The sequence below is a fragment of the Pezoporus flaviventris genome, unplaced genomic scaffold (assembly GCF_033815535.1).
Source record: "Pezoporus flaviventris isolate CSIRO_AGI_PZ_B2104156 unplaced genomic scaffold, CSIRO_AGI_Pfla_v1 ptg000145l, whole genome shotgun sequence".
Lineage (NCBI taxonomy): Eukaryota > Metazoa > Chordata > Aves > Psittaciformes > Psittacidae > Pezoporus > Pezoporus flaviventris.
This window is the reverse complement of record NW_026892693.1, coordinates 686,304-703,522: the sequence shown is the minus strand read 5'-3', so window position 1 is coordinate 703,522 and position 17,219 is coordinate 686,304. Positions and strand designations below refer to the sequence as shown.

The window sequence follows — 17,219 nt, the reverse complement described above, 5'->3', positions numbered from 1 at the left end:
TGCTCTTCCTCTTCCTCTCCTCCAGGCAGATGTTGCTGCACCTCTGGGCGAGCTGCATCAAATAAAGCCCCTGGAGCACGGTTGGAGAGGGTGCTTTGTGCCTAATGGGGGGGGGGGTGAATAGGGTCCCATGGCCAAGCTGGCAGCACCCACATCTCAGCCCACTGGTGCTGCCCTCCTCAGCCCAGGCCCAATGGAGCACAGGGGATGGTGAAGCGCTCTTTATTTCCACCCTGAAACCATATAATGGATACAAACCCTGCCCATTCCCCCCCCCACCCCACCCCTTACCCCAGCTGCAAACATCCACCAGTGCCAGGATGGGGGCTTCTCATCCCGATCCCAAGCACAACCGTGGAGCTAAAGGCAGGGAAGAAAAGACACACAGGAGGCTGCAAAGCAAAAACCCAACTCCAACCACCCCAGGAAGGCCAAAACCCCAACAGCTACCGAGGAGAGCCTGGAGAAGGGATGAACCCGGCTCCCTCCCTACCCCATCCCTGATCCCCCCTCCCTCCCCTATCCCAAACCCCATTGAGACCCCAGCTCCGTGGCTACAGGCTGTAGAACTTGAGGCTTCGGTCCATGCCCGTGGAGGCGATGAACTTGGCGTGGTGGCCAAAAGCCACCCCCGTGGTGAGGCCACTGTGCTCTGGGGAGGGAAGAGACCAAGGGTATGGGACCAAGCAGCGTTCGACCCTCCACGGAGGGTGCACAGAGAGAGGTTCTGAGGGGGGAGAAGGGTTTCCTGCCCTGCCGTGCTCACCTGTGAAGTGGAGGATCTCGGTCCACTGCTTGCAGATGTAGATCTGCACATCCGTCCCGCCCAGCGCCAGGTAGGTACCGCTCTGGTCGAAGATGAGAGACTTCACCTACGGAAGAGAAGGGGAAAGAGGCTCCCGTGCCAGCTCCTAAAGCTCCATGGGGCTCAGCACCCCGGGGCTGCTCCCACCTCGAAGTTGTTTTCCAGCTGCAAGGTCTTGAAGTTCTTGAGCTTGCGGAGGTCCCAGAGCTTGACAGAGGAATCGTCGGCGGCCGTGGCCAGGTAGTAGCCGTTCTCCGAGAAGGCGATGCTGGTGATGGGGCCCGAGTGGCCCGGGAAGTTGGCCACGTTGGTGCGTTCCTAAGGGGGAAAAGGCAGCAGGGAACTGGGGAACGCTGCAGGCTTGGGAAGCTGCGCGTGGAAAAGGAGCTGAGCAGGAGCAGCTTGTGCCCAGGCAGCCAAGAAGCCCCCAGCATCCTGGTGCTGCACCAGCACCAGTGCGGCAGCAGGAGCAGGGCAGGGATTGGGCCCCTGTGCTGGGCACTGGGGAGGCTGCACCTCGAATCCTGTGCTCAGCTCCGGGCCCCTCACTGCAAGAGAGACCTTGAGGTGCTGGAGCGGGGCCAGAGAAGGGAACGGAGCTGGAGCAGGGCCTGGAGCCCAAGTGTGATGGGGAAGGGCTGAGGGAGCTGGGGGGTTCAGTGTGGAGAAGAGAAGGCTCAGGGGGGACCTGATGGCTGCCTCCAAGTGCCTGAGAGGAGGATGGAGCCAGGAGGGGCTGGGCTCTGCTCCCAAGGAACAAGGGATGGGACAAGAGGAAACGGCCTCAAGCTGCCCCAGGGCAGGTTTAGATGGAGCTGAGGAACAATTCCTGCCCCAGAGGGTGCTCAGGCATTGGAACAGGCTGCCCAGGGCAGGGCTGCAGGCACCGGCCCTGCAAGTGCTCCCAAACCCTATAGACAAGGCCCTCAGGGCTGTGGGTTATGGTGGCCTCAGGGTTGGACTTTGTGCTCTTAAAGCTCTTTCCCAGCCTGGCTGATTCCATGACCATGGGTCTGCTTCAGTCAGAAGCAGGCTGGGTGAAGCGGCTGCCCCTGAGCTGAAGCTTTGTGGGTCCAGAACCCCCAAAGTCCATGGACTGAACCCTCTGCATGGCACTGAACCCCATCCCCCTGGATGCTGCCTCCCCATCCCCTCCCTTCACACACCCGGAGCCGGTTCTACCTTCAAATCCCAGATCTTGATCTGGGAGTCCATGGTTCCCGTCCCAAAGATGAGCCCATCCGGGTGGAACTGGGCACAGGTGAGAGCTGCAGAGACACAGGAATTGCATTGGGAAGAAGCTCTTCCCTGGGAGGGTGCTGAGGTGCTGGCACAGGGTGCCCAGAGGAGCTGTGCCTGCCCCATCCCTGGCAGTGTTCAAGGCCAGGTTGGAACTGGGTGAGCTCCAAGGTCCCTTCCAACCCAAAATATCCCATGATTTGGAGGATTGGGAAGGATTTCTTTGCTCCCAGCCCCATCCCCATCAAGTTCTGATGAGCTCCAGAACATCAGGGACCCACAGGGAGGAAAATCCCTTCTCCAGATGCTCCCACCAGGGTTGGGATCCTCATCCCCATCCTTACCACAGCCAGAGCTCTCATCCGTCACCTTGGTGAGCACACGGCCTGTCTGGATGTCCGAGAAAGCCCAGTACTGGAGGGGAGGGAGAGCGCGGTGAGGACGTGAGGATGAGGAGGAGCAGCAGGAGGAAGGTGCTGTGGCCGGGGCTGGGCTCTCACCTGATCATCTGAGGAGCTCAGGAGGTAGTCACCCGTGGCATGGAGGCTCAGCCCCGTCACCGAGCCCTCGTGGGCACGCACCACCTGCACGCAGGAGGCGTTGGGGACGGACCAGATCCGGATGGTGGCATCCGGAGAGGCTGAGAACACCAGGTCCTGGGCAGGGAGGGAGGAGGATGCTTGTGCTCAAGGGATCTCTGTGGCTTGCATGAGGTGGAGGCCCCCATCCGGAGCGGGGTGGCTATGGGGGGAAGAGGGGCCTGGGCACAACCTGGGATGGGTGGAACACCACGCTGGTGACCTTCTTGGAATGCCCCTTGAGCGTGGCCAGGATCTGCTCCGAGCTCTTGTCGAAGACGATGACGTTCTTATCCGCCCCACCTGGAAAGAGGAGCAAGGAAAGGGGAGAGCTGGGAGCCTGGGAGCTGCACCTCCAGTCCTGCTCCCAGCCCTCAGGAGAACCCCTCCCGTCCCTTGTCCCCCTGCTCCCAGGTGCCACCACGCAGCCCCAGCAAGCAGAGGGAGGGGACTTTTACCAGTGAGGATCTTGTTGGTGTCCGAAGGACACAGGTCCAAGGCCAGGATCCCCGGAATGCTGGCGCTGTGCAGCCCCTGCGTGACGTGGGAGGACACCCGCTTAAGGCCACCAGCCCCAAAAAGGCTCCTTCCTTTGGGGAAGCATCTCCTCAAGCACAGCGAGCCGCAGCCCCCCCCTCTTCCACACTGATGCATCCCTTAGGGCCGCGTGGGGAAGGTCCCGTGGCACTCACCACGTGCGAAGCAACCTGCCGGTACTTGCTGAGCTCCTCCGGTTTCACCAGCTCCTCCGGCACCGTCTTCCCTCTCTGCAGAAGGGAAAGGGGATGGGGACGGGCACGGGCACACGGACCCGGAGGTGGGCTCTGGGAGGTGGGGGAGCAAGGGAGGCCCTCACCTTCTTCCGCTCCGTGGTGAGCACCGTGGCCTTGTCTTGGAGCTGGGAGAGAAAAGGGGGGGTCAGGGAGGAAGAGGGGGGTCAGGGAGGAAGAGGGAGAGCCCAAAGGGCCACGAGCACAGGAGAGGCCCCGTTACCTTCTGGATGATCTCCGGGGTCATGCCTGCGAGCTCCCCCAGCTCCATGGGCTCCCCGGCTCCCTGCAGGGGACACAGGGAAAGGGGGGGGTGAGCCCCCGGGGATGGAAGGGGTGGGGGGAAGGAGTGGGGTGAGGAGGGGGACTCACGGCCACGTTGGGTTGGGAGGACGGCACCGCCTGGGGCACGATGAGCCCGGCCTGGGGCTTCAGGGTTGCCAGAGCTGGGGGGCAGAGGGGTCACGGGTGAGGAATGGGAATGGGGACAGCGGCCAGTGCAGGGATCCCAACCACAGCACCCAGCACCCAGTGCAGGGATCCAAACCACAGCACCCAGCACCCATTGCCCAGTGCAGGGATCCCAACCACAGCACCCACTGCCCAGTGCAGGGATCCAAACCACAGCACCCAGCACCCATTGCCCAGTGCAGGGATCCAAACCTCAGCACCCACTGCCCAGTGCAGGGATCCAAACCTCAGCACCCAGCACCCAGTGCAGGGATCCAAACCTCAGCACCCACTGCCCAGTGCAGGGATCCCAACCACAGCACCCAGTGCCCAGCACCCAATACAGTGATTCCAACCCCAGCACCCAATACAGTGATTCCAACCCCAGCACCCAGCACCCAATACAGTGATTCCAACCCCAGCACCCACTGCTCAACACTCACTACAGGGATCCCAACCCCAGCACCCAATACAGCAATTCCAACCCCAGCACCCACTGCCCAACACCCATGACAGGGATCCCAACCCCAGCACCCAGTGCCCAGCACCCAATACAGCGATTCCAACCCCAGCACCCAGTGCCCAGTACAGGGATCCCAACCACAGCACCCATTGCCCAGTACAGGGATCCCAACCACAGCACCCAGTGCCCAGTACAGGGATCCCAACCACAGCACCCATTGCCCAGTACAGGGATCCCAACCACAGCACCCATTGCCCAGTGCAGGGATCCCAAACACAGCACCCAGCACCCAGTGCAGGGATCCCAACCACAGCACCCATTGCCCAGTGCAGGGATCCCAACCACAGCACCCATTGCCCAGTACAGGGATCCCAACCACAGCACCCATTGCCCAGTGCAGGGATCCCAAACACAGCACCCAGCACCCAGTGCAGGGATCCCAACCACAGCACCCAGTGCCCAGTACAGGGATCCCAACCACAGCACCCATTGCCCAGTGCAGGGATCCCAAACACAGCACCCAGCACCCAGTGCAGGGATCCCAAACTCAGCACCCAGCACAGGGATCCCAACCCCAGCACCCAGTGCCCAGCACCCAATACAGTAATTCCAAACTCAGCACGTACTGCCCAACACCCAATACAGGGATCCCAACCTCAGCACCCAGTGCCCAGCACCCAATACAGTGATTCCAACCCCAGCACCCAGCACCCAGTACAGTGATCCCAACCCCAGCACCCAGTGCCCAGCACCCAATAGAGGGATCCCAACCCCAGCACCCAGTGCCCAGCACCCAATACAGTGATTCCAACCCCAGCACCCAGTGCCCAGCACCCAATACAGTGATTCCAACCCCAGCACCCAGTGCCCAGCACCCAATACAGCGATTCCAACCCCAGCACCCAGCACCCAATACAGTGATTCCAACCCCAGCACCCAGTGCCCAACACCCAATACAGTGATTCCAACCCCAGCACCCAGTACCCAGCACCCAATACAGTGATTCCAACCCCAGCACCCAGTGCACAACACCCACTACAGGGATCCCAACCCCAGCACCCAGTGCCCAGCACCCAATACAGTGATTCCAACCCCAGCACCCAGTGCCCAGCACCCAATACAGCGATCCCAACCCCAGCACCCAATACAGCGATCCCAACCCCAGCACCCAGTGCCCAGCACCCAATACAGTGATCCCAACCGCAGCACCCAGTGCCCAGCACCCAATACAGTGATTCCAACCCCAGCACCCAGTGCCCAGCACCCAATACAGTGATTCCAACCCCAGCACCCACTACAGGGATCCCAACCCCAACACCCACTACAGGGATCCCAACCCCAGCACCCACTACAGGGATCCCAACCCCAGCACCCAGTGCTGCCCCCTCCTCCCCGATGCCCCCCTCCCGTTGTGCCACCTTCTCTGGCGGCCGTGACCTCCTTGGTGAGGCGGGCGATGACCCTGCAGGCAGCATCGTGCTGGTAGAGGGCATGGGAGAGCTCCTGGCGCGTGGTCTGCAGCTGCTGGCGCAGGGTGAAGCTGTGCAGCATGACCGCATCCTGCCGGGACGAGGCACGGGCACGTCGGCATCACCGGCACCGCCACGGCTGCCGCAGCACCGCGCCCCACGGCTTACCCATTCATCCTGCAGGGCCTTCAGGATGGCCGGGATGCTGGTGGCCGAGGGAGGCTTGGGGCGGATCGGGTGGGCGACTGTCGACGGGAGGGGGGGAGAGCATCAGCTGCAGTGCCAGGGCTCCAGCCCATAAACCATCCCTTGGAGAGCATCAGCTGCAGTCCCACTGCTTCACCCCATAAACCAGCCCTTGGAGAGCATCAGCTGCAGTCCCACTGCTTCACCCCATAAACCAGCCCTTGGAGAGCATCAGCTGCAGTCCCACTGCTTCACCCCATAAACCAGCCCTTGGAGAGCATCAGCTGCAGTCCCACTGCTTCACCCCATAAACCAGCCCTTGGAGAGCATCAGCTGCAGTCCCACTGCTTCACCCCAAACCCATCCCTTGGAGAGCATCAGCTGCAGTCCCACTGCTTCACCCCATAAACCATCCCTTGGAGAGCATCAGCTGCAGTCCCAATGCTTCACCCCAAACCCATCCCTTGGAGAGCATCAGCTGCAGTCCCACTGCTTCACCCCATAAACCAGCCCTTGGAGAGCATCAGCTGCAGTGCCAGGGCTCCAGCCCATAAACCATCCCTTGGAGAGCATCAGCTGCAGTCCCACTGCTTCACCCCATAAACCAGCCCTTGGAGAGCATCAGCTGCAGTCCCACTGCTTCACCCCATAAACCAGCCCTTGGAGAGCATCAGCTGCAGTCCCACTGCTTCACCCCATAAACCAGCCCTTGGAGAGCATCAGCTGCAGTCCCACTGCTTCACCCCATAAACCATCCCTTGGAGAGCATCAGCTGCAGTCCCACTGCTTCACCCCATAAACCATCCCTTGGGGAGCATCAGCTGCAGTGCCAGTGCTTCACCCCATAAACCATCCCTTGGGGAGCATCAGCTGCAGTCCCACTGCTTCACCCCATAAACCATCCCTTGGGGAGCATCAGCTGCAGTGCCAGTGCTTCACCCCATAAACCATCCCTTGGAGAGCATCAGCTGCAGTCCCACTGCTTCACCCCATAAACCAGCCCTTGGAGAGCATCAACTGCAGTCCCACTGCTTCACCCCATAAACCATCCCTTGGAGAGCATCAGCTGCAGTCCCACTGCTTCACCCCATAAACCAGCCCTTGGAGAGCATCAGCTGCAGCCCCAGTGCTTCACCCCATAAACCATCCCCTGGGGAGCATCAGCTGCAGTCCCACTGCTTCACCCCAAACCCATCCCTTGGAGAGCATCAACTGCAGTCCCAGTGCACCACCCCATAAACCATCCCTTGGAGAGCATCAGCTGCAGTCCCAATGCTTCACCCCAAACCCATCCCTTGGAGAGCATCAGCTGCAGTCCCACTGCTTCACCCCATAAACCATCCCTTGGAGAGCATCAGCTGCAGTCCCAGTGCACCACCCCATAAACCATCCCTTGGAGAGCATCAGCTGCAGTCCCACTGCTTCACCCCATAAACCATCCCCTGGGGAGCATCAGCTGCAGCCCCAGTGCTTCACCCCATAAACCAGCCCTTGGAGAGCATCAACTGCAGCCCCACTGCTCCACCCCATAAACCAGCCCTTGGAGAGCATCAACTGCAGTCCCAATGCTTCACCCCATAAACCAGCCCTTGGAGAGCATCAGCTGCAGTCCCACTGCTTCACCCCATAAACCAGCCCTTGGAGAGCATCAACTGCAGCCCCACTGCTCCACCCCATAAACCATCCCCTGGGGAGCGTCAGCTGCAGTCCCACTGCTTCACCCCATAAACCAGCCCTTGGAGAGCATCAACTGCAGCCCCACTGCTCCACCCCATAAACCATCCCCTGGGGAGCGTCAGCTGCAGTCCCACTGCTCCACCCCATAAACCATCCCTTGGAGAGCATCAACTGCAGTCCCAGTGCTTCACCCCATAAACCATCCCTTGGAGAGCATCAGCTGCAGCCCCACTGCTCCACCCCATAAACCAGCCCTTGGAGAGCATCAACTGCAGCCCCACTGCTCCACCCCATAAACCATCCCCTGGGGAGCGTCAGCTGCAGTCCCACTGCTCCACCCCAACCCCACCCCTACATCCCAACCCCTTTTCCATCCCTTGGCTTGCAAGGAGAGGGAATCTCAAGGGAATTCCTCCCTTCGGCCGCCCGCTGCGGACCCACAGCTCCCCCTAAGTGACCACAAGTGGGTCCTCCCCATAGCCCCATCCCCCTCAACCCCTTTCATCCCCCGGCCCCGCTGCCAGGCCCGCTCCGAGCGGGCACCTTTAATGTCGATGAGCTGCTCCTCGGCCAGCGGCTGGTTGTTCACCGGGTCCGTGCCGTTCTCCGCGATGTACTTCTCGATGAGGCGGCGCTCGTACACGTGGTTGGACACCGGGGACACGCACGGGTGCTCGGGGACCTCGTTGGAGACTGCGGACAAGGGCAGGGATGAACGGGAGGGCCCCGTTGAGGCCTTAAACCCGCCCCGGGGCCCCGGCGAGGCCTAGGCCGCACGCACTGGAGCAGATGAGCGCCATGGCGGAGGCCTCGGGGCACCGACTGCCGCCTGCTCCGCTTCCGGTGCTGGCGCTTCCGCTTCCGGTGTTGGCGGTTCCGCTTCCGGTGAGCGACCGCTCCGCCTCAGCGGCGGGGGGGGGAGCACCGGAGGGGAAACGGAAACGCTCCCGGCGTGCACCGCAGCCCCGCCACGGGGCGGTGAGGGACCGGGGACTACAACTCCCATGGTGCCCCGCGGCGGCTCCGGACTACAGCTCCCGGCGTGCACCGCGGCCCCGCCACGGGGCGGTGAGGGACCGGGGACTACAACTCCCATGGTGCTCCGCGGCGGCTCCGGACTACAGCTCCCGGCATGCACCGCGGCGGTGGTGGCGGTGGCGGGCGGCGGCCATTGGGGTCTCCCCGCACGCTCCGGCCCGCGCGGCTCCGCAGCGCCCCCGTGCGGTGACGGTGAGAGCTGCCCGGGGAGGGGGGACACACAATGGGATTGGGGGGGGGTCCGGATGGGGGGGGATCCGTGTATGGGGTGGTCCCCGTGGGAGTGGGGGGGTCGGGGGTATTGGAAAGGGCCCAATGGGATGGGGGGGACCCGGTGGGAGTGGGGGGGTCCCCGGGGTATTGGGAAGGGCCCAATGGGGTGGGGGGGACCCGGTGTGATTGGGTCCCATCGGGTGTGGGGGGCACTGAAGGACACAAGGAGGCACCATGGGGATTGGGGGGGGGGTGTCCGAGGGTGCCCCCTGCGAGATGGGGTGGGTCAGAACAGATAGGGGGTGGTGGTAAATGGGGCACGGGGGGGTGATGAGAAGTGGGGCGCCCCATGGGATGTGTGGGTCCCTATGGAGGGTGTGGGTCTCTATGGGGGTTCAATGATGGCTCCCCCCCCCCCCCGTGTCCTTGGCCAGGGCAGAGCCGTGCCCCGCATCCCCATCCCGAAATAGCCGGGGCCCGGCGCGGGGGGGTCCCGAGGGCCGGTTATGGGGGGGGGGAGTGTCACAGAGCCCCGGTGTCCCCCCCCGGCCCCATCAATGTCCCCATAGGGGCCGGGATGGCGGTGGGGCCCGCGCATGCGCTGTCGGTGCTGGTGCTGGGGCTGGTGCTGAGCGCCGGGGCCGGGACCGGGACCGGGACCGGGGCCGCGGGCGGCGGTGACCTCCTGAGCCGGGCGGGCACCGCCGCGTGGTCGGCGCTAGAGGGCGCGCTGGGACCGCAGCCGCTGCGAGCGGTGGCGGAGGTGGGTCCGGGTCCGAGAGGGGGGAACGGGATAGAGCATCCCTATGGCACACACATGGGGCAGGGAATGGGGGATCCATCACAGGGATAGCGCATCCCTATGGCACACACATGGGGCAGGGAATGGGGGATCCATCACAGGGATAGCGCATCCCTATGGCACACACATGGGGCAGGGAATGGGGGATCCATCACAGGGATAGCGCATCCCTATGGCACACACATGGGGCTGGGAATGGGGGCTCCATCCGAGGGATAGCGCATCCCTATGGCACACACATGGGGCTGGGAATGGGGGATCCATCCAAGGGATAGAGCATCCCTATGGCACACACATGGGGCTGGGAATGGGGGATCCATCCAAGGGATAGAGCATCCCTATGGCACACACATGGGGCTGGGAATGGGGGCTCCATCCGAGGGATAGCGCATCCCTATGGCACACACGTGGGGCTGGGATTGGGGGCTCCATCCCCTCCCTCCCTCTCCCGCAGTTCCTCTCCAGCTGCCTCTGGGCCATCTCCTGCGGGCTCTCGGCTGCTCTGGGTGCGCTCGGCGGGATCCTGGGCGAGCTCCTGGCGGCTGCTGGCATCAACGGTGAGTGCCGGGGCCGGGGCCTCCACGTGGCACCGGTGGCACCAGGGACACACCAGTGACTCCATTAACACCATTGACACCAGTGTCGCACCAGTGACAAGCACCAGTGACACCAGTAACACACCAGTGACACCAGTTACACACCAGTAACACCATTGACACTGGTGCTGCCCACACCAGTACCACCAGTACTGCACACACCAGTACCACCAGTACTGCACACACCAGTGACACCATTGACACCGGTACCACCTGTACCGCACACACCATTGACACCATTGACACCGGTACCACCAGCACCGCACACACCAGTGACACCAGTGACACCGGTACCACCAGCACCGCACACACCAGTGACACCGGTACCACCAGCACCGCACACACCATTGACACCAGTGACACCGGTACCACCAGCACCACACACACCAGTGACACCATTGACACTGGTACCACCAGCACCGCACACACCAGTGACACCAGTGACACCGGTACCACCAGCACCGCACACACCATTGACACCAGTGACACCGGTACCACCAGCACCGCACACACCATTGACACCAGTGACACCGGTACCACCAGCACCGCACACACCATTGACACCAGTGACACCGGTACCACCAGCGCCGCACACACCGGTACCACCAGCACCGCACACACCGGTACCACCAGCACCGCACACACCAGTGACACCAGTGACACCGGTACCACCAGCACCGCACACACCAGTGACACCAGTGACACCGGTACCACCAGCACCGCACACACCATTGACACCAGTGACACCGGTACCACCAGTACCGCACACACCATTGACACCAGTGACACCGGTACCACCAGTACCGCACACACCATTGACACCAGTGACACCGGTACCACCAGCACCGCACACACCATTGACACCAGTGACACCGGTACCACCAGCACCGCACACACCATTGACACCAGTGACACCGGTACCACCAGCACCGCACACATCATTGACACCAGTGACACCGGTACCACCAGCACCGCACACACCGGTGCCACCAGCACCACACACACCATTGACACCAGTGACACCGGTACCACCAGCACCGCACACACCAGTGACACCAGTGACACCGGTACCACCAGCACCGCACACACCAGTGACACCAGTGACACCGCTACCACCAGTACCGCACACACCAGTGACACCAGTGACACCGGTACCACCAGTACCGCACACACCATTGACACCAGTGACACCGGTACCACCAGTACCGCACACACCATTGACACCAGTGACACCGGTACCACCAGCACCGCACACACCAGTGACACCAGTGACACCGGTACCACCAGCACCGCACACACCATTGACACCAGTGACACCGGTACCACCAGCACCGCACACACCCGTGACACCAGTGACACCGGTACCACCAGCACCGCACACACCAGTGACACCAGTGACACCGGTACCACCAGCACCGCACACACCAGTGACACCGGTACCACCAGCACCGCACACACCATTGACACCAGTGACACCGGTACCACCAGCACCGCACACACCAGTACCACCAGCACCGCACACACCATTGACACCAGTGACACCGGTACCACCAGTACCGCACACACCAGTGACACCAGTGACACCGGTACCACCAGCACCGCACACACCCTTGACACCAGTGACACCGGTACCACCAGTACCGCACACACCAGTGACACCAGTGACACCGGTACCACCAGTACCGCACACACCATTGACACCAGTGACACCGGTACCACCAGCACCGCACACACCAGTGACACCAGTAACACCGGTACCACCAGCACCGCACACACCAGTGACACCAGTGACACCGGTACCACCAGCACCGCACACACCAGTGACACCAGTGACACCGGTACCACCAGCACCGCACACACCAGTGACACCAGTGACACCGGTACCACCAGCACCGCACACACCAGTGACACCAGTGACACCGGTACCACCAGCACCGCACACACCATTGACACCAGTGACACCGGTACCACCAGCACCGCACACACCATTGACACCAGTGACACCGGTACCACCAGCACCGCACACACCATTGACACCAGTGACACCGGTACCACCAGCACCGCACACACCATTGACACCAGTAACACCGGTACCACCAGCACCGCACACACCATTGACACCAGTGACACCGGTACCACCAGCACCGCACACACCATTGACACCAGTGACACCGGTACCACCAGCACCGCACACACCATTGACACCAGTGTCACCGGTACCACCAGCACCGCACACAGCATTGACACCAGTGACACCGGTACCACCAGCACCACACACACCATTGACACCAGTGACACCGGTACCACCAGCACCGCACACACCATTGACACCAGTAACACCGGTACCACCAGCACCGCACACACCATTGACACCAGTGACACCGGTACCACCAGCACCGCACACACCATTGACACCAGTGACACCGGTACCACCAGCACCGCACACACCATTGACACCAGTGACACCGGTGCCACCAGCACCGCACACACCATTGACACCAGTGACACCGGTGCCACCAGCACCGCACACACCATTGACACCAGTGACACCGGTACCACCAGCACCGCACACACCATTGACACCAGTGACACCGGTGCCACCAGCACCGCACACACCATTGACACCAGTGACACCGGTGCCACCAGCACTGCACACACCGGTACCACCAGTTCCGCGCACACTATTGACACCATTGACACCGGTACCACCAGCACCGCACACACTATTGACACCATTGACACCGGTACCACCAGTACTGCACACACCGGTACCACCAGCACCGCACACACCATTGACACCAGTGACACCGGTACCACCAGCACCGCACACACCATTGACACCAGTGACACCGGTACCACCAGCACCGCACACACCAGTGACACCATTGACACCGGTACCACCAGCACCGCACACACCATTGACACCAGTGACACCGGTACCACCAGCACCGCACACACCATTGACACCAGTGACACCGGTACCACCAGCACCGCACACACCATTGACACCAGTGACACCGGTGCCACCAGCACGGCACACACCATTGACACCAGTGACACCGGTGCCACCAGCACCGCACACACCATTGACACCAGTGACACCGGTACCACCAGCACCGCACACACCATTGACACCAGTGACACCGGTACCACCAGCACCGCACACACCATTGACACCAGTGACACCGGTGCCACCAGCACCGCACACACCGGTACCACCAGCACCGCACACACCATTGACACCAGTGACACCGGTACCACCAGCACCGCACACACCATTGACACCAGTGACACCGGTACCACCAGCACCGCACACACCATTGACACCAGTGACACCGGTGCCACCAGCACCGCACACACCATTGACACCAGTGACACCGGTGCCACCAGCACCGCACACACCATTGACACCAGTGACACCGGTACCACCAGCACCGCACACACCATTGACACCAGTGACACCGGTGCCACCAGCACCGCACACACCATTGACACCAGTGACACCGGTGCCACCAGCACTGCACACACCGGTACCACCAGTTCCGCGCACACTATTGACACCATTGACACCGGTACCACCAGCACCGCACACACTATTGACACCATTGACACCGGTACCACCAGTACTGCACACACCGGTACCACCAGCACCGCACACACCATTGACACCAGTGACACCGGTACCACCAGCACCGCACACACCATTGACACCAGTGACACCGGTACCACCAGCACCGCACACACCAGTGACACCAGTGACACCGGTACCACCAGCACCGCACACACCGGTACCACCAGCACCGCACACACCATTGACACCAGTGACACCGGTACCACCAGCACCGCACACACCGGTACCACCAGCACCGCACACACCAGTGACACCAGTGACACCGGTACCACCAGCACCGCACACACCGGTACCACCAGCACCGCACACACCATTGACACCAGTGACACCGGTACCACCAGCACCGCACACGGGTGCCCCCCGTCCTTCCCAACTCCCCCGTCCCCCCTCTCGCGTGCCCCCGGTTCCAGCCGCTCCCCGTCCTCCCTTGCAGGCTCCCCCTCGCTGCGGGCGGCGGTCCCGGGCCCGGCCGCGGTTCAGCGGGCGCTGCTGTGGGCGCTGGCGGCGCTGGCGCTGTCGGGGCTCGGTTCCCGGTTGCGGGCGCGGGCGCTGCCGCTGGTGCGGTTCTCGCTGCGCTGCTGCTTCCTGGGCGCCTTCGTGTGGGTGGCGGGGTCCGCGCAGAGCCCCACGGCGCAGGCGGGGCAGCTCCTGGCGCTCTGGGGCTTGCGCTGCGCCCTCGAGGCCGTCGGGGCCCCCCCCGAGCCCGAGCCGCGCCTGGAGGCTGCGCTGCGGAGCCTGGAGTGGAAGGTGGAGGAGCTGCAGAGGAGGCAGAGGTGGGGGGGACCCCGCAACAGGGAGGAGTGAGGGAGCCCGGGGTGCGCCCCATGGAGCCCCCCCAACATCCCCCTTCCCTGCGGCCCCGTGTCCCAAAGATGGGGTTCCCCCATTGCAGGAACCCCAAAGCTGGGGGATGCTCCCATTGACGGCAGAAGTGGGAGGACCCCGCGGTGCGCCCCATAGAGCCCCAGCATCCCCTTCCTTGCGCCCCCCTTGTCCGGCAGATGGGGTCCCCCCATTGCAGGAACCCCAAAGCTGGGGGATGCTCCCATTGACTGCAGAAGTGGGGGGACCCCGGGGTGTGCCCCATGGAGCCCCAGCACCCCCTTCCCTGCGCCCCCCTTGTCTGGCAGATGGGATGCTCTCATTGACGGCAGAAGTGGGGGGACCCCGGGGTGCGCCCCATGGAGCCCCCCCAACATCCCCCTTCCCTGCGGCCCCGTGTCCCAAAGATGGGGTTCCCCCATTGCAGGAACCCCAAAGCTGGGGGATGCCCCCATTGATGGCAGAAGTGGGGGGACCCCAGGGTGTGCCCCATAGAGCCCCAGCATCCCCTTCCCTGTGCCCCCTTGTCTGGCAGATGGGGTTCCCCCATTGCAGCACCCCAAAGCTGGGGGATGCCCCCATTGACGGCAGAAGTGGGGGGACCCCGGGGTGCGCCCCATGGAACCCCAGTATCCCCCTCCCTGTGCCCCCTTGTCCCGCAGATGGGGTGCCCCATTGCAGCACCCTAAAGCTGGGGGGGATGCTCCCGTTGATGGCAGATGTTGGGGGACCAGGGAGGAGGGAGGGACCCCAAGGGTGCACCCCCTGAGCTGCCCCATTGCGCCCCATGGACCCCCAAGCATCCATCTCCCTGCGCCCCCATGTCCCACACACAGGGTCACCCCATTGCAGCTGGGGGGGTGCTCCCATTGATGGCAGAAATGGCAGGGACCCCATAACTGGGAGGAGGGACACCCCCAAGCACACTCCTCGCAAGCTACCCCATTGCACCCCATAGCTTTGGCTCTGGACCCCCAAACACGCATCCCTCTGGGACTCCCCATTACATACAGGGAGGGGGGGTGTGTGTGTGTCCCCCCTCATTGCAGCACCCCAAAAGCTGGGGACGTGCTCCCAGTGCCTTCCCCCAAGCCAAAAGTGCCTTGCCCAGGGTGGGGGGACCCCCTTGCTCCCGACCTCAGGCCGAAATGGGGGTTCACCCTATGGGGGGGGGGTGCAGCCCCCCCCGCTGTCAGCGCTCTGGTTTGAAGCTGCTTTTTCAGCTGGTTTTGTACATGGGTCTGAATAAAGCCGGGTTCATCCCAGTCTGGCTCCTCTGGATCCCCATTGGGATACGGGGGGGGGGGTCCCTTGGGGATGCTTGGACCCCCCCCAGTCCCAGTCTGGTGGGGGGGGGGGGGTTTGCACTCATCCTTCTCCCTCTGCTGATGGTGCTGAGGGGGACAAGGGGGTCCCCGGCTCCATCCCCGTGGCTGCTGCCCCCCCCGGCCATGTCTGACCCCAGTGGTCCCCGGTGGCCCCCAGTTACCCGGGGTGGGATAGGGAAGGAGGGACACTGAGAGCCCCCCCACCCTGCACTAGGGCTTGTGGTACCCCATGTCCTGGAGTGGGGATGGGGATGGGATGGAGTTGGGAATGGAGATGGGATTGGGGAGCTGGATGGGGATGGGAATGAGGAGTGTAATGAGGAACAGGATGGGGTGGGGATGGGATTGGGATGAGAATGGGGATGGGGAACAGGATGGGAATGGGGATAGGGATGGGAATGGGATGGGGAGTGGGATGGGAATGGGAAGAGAATAGGATAGAGTTGGGAATGGAGATGGGATTGGGGAGCTGGATGGGGATGGGAATGGTCAGTGTAATGTGGAACAGGATGGGGTGGTGACGGGGATGGGAATGGGGATAGGGATGGAAATGGGAATGGGGAGTGGGATGGGAATGGGACAGGGATGGGAATGCGGATGGGGAGTGGGATGGGAATGGGAAGGGGGTGAGAATAAAATAGCATTGGGAATGGAGATGGGATTGGGCAGCAGGATAGGAATGGGAATGAGCAGTGTAATGCAGAACAGGTGATGGGGATGGGAATGGGGATGGGGAGTGGGATGGGAATGGGACGGGGATGAGAATGGAAGATAGGGGTGGAAATGGGGATGGGGAGTGGAATGAAAATGGGATGAGAATAAGATAGAGTTGGGAATGGAGATGGGATTGGGGAGCTGGATGGGAATGGGAATGAGGAGTGTAATGAGGAACAGGATGGGGTGGGGATGTGAATGGGGATGGGATTAGGATGAGAATGGGGATGGCAAACAGGATAGGAATGGGGATAGGGATGGAAAGGGGGTTGGGGGGTGCGATGGGAAAGGGACAGGGATGGGAATGGAAATGGGGATGGGAATGGGGAGGAGGATGGGGTGGGAGTGGGGATAGGGAGGGAAATGGGGATGGGACTGGGATGAGAATGGGGATGGGGAATGGGATGGGAATGGGGATAGGGATGGAAAGGGGGTTGG

The 17,219-nt window shown here is 62.5% G+C and overlaps 2 protein-coding genes across 2 annotated transcripts; one reads left to right on the top strand and one right to left on the bottom strand.

Annotated features, from left to right (window-relative positions):
- Nucleotides 1-518: 518 nt before the first annotated feature.
- On the bottom strand, nucleotides 519-8,488 carry PRPF19 (pre-mRNA processing factor 19). The gene is made up of 16 exons (XM_061479238.1): nucleotides 8,419-8,488; nucleotides 8,181-8,330; nucleotides 5,943-6,019; nucleotides 5,724-5,865; nucleotides 3,765-3,838; nucleotides 3,616-3,678; nucleotides 3,479-3,520; nucleotides 3,315-3,389; nucleotides 3,081-3,156; nucleotides 2,816-2,925; nucleotides 2,545-2,700; nucleotides 2,389-2,458; nucleotides 1,988-2,073; nucleotides 953-1,123; nucleotides 767-872; nucleotides 519-652 (listed from the first exon to the last, which is right to left on the bottom strand). Exons 1-16 carry the CDS (start codon nucleotides 8,435-8,437, stop codon nucleotides 555-557), a joined length of 1,515 nt encoding a protein of 504 aa, XP_061335222.1. The 5' UTR covers nucleotides 8,438-8,488; the 3' UTR covers nucleotides 519-554.
- A 977-nt stretch (nucleotides 8,489-9,465) lies between these two features.
- Nucleotides 9,466-14,721, top strand: TMEM109 (transmembrane protein 109). Its single transcript, XM_061479270.1, has 3 exons — nucleotides 9,466-9,651; nucleotides 10,145-10,247; nucleotides 14,351-14,721. Exons 1-3 carry the CDS (start codon nucleotides 9,466-9,468, stop codon nucleotides 14,719-14,721), a joined length of 660 nt encoding a protein of 219 aa, XP_061335254.1.
- The last annotated feature ends 2,498 nt before the right edge of the window (nucleotides 14,722-17,219 follow it).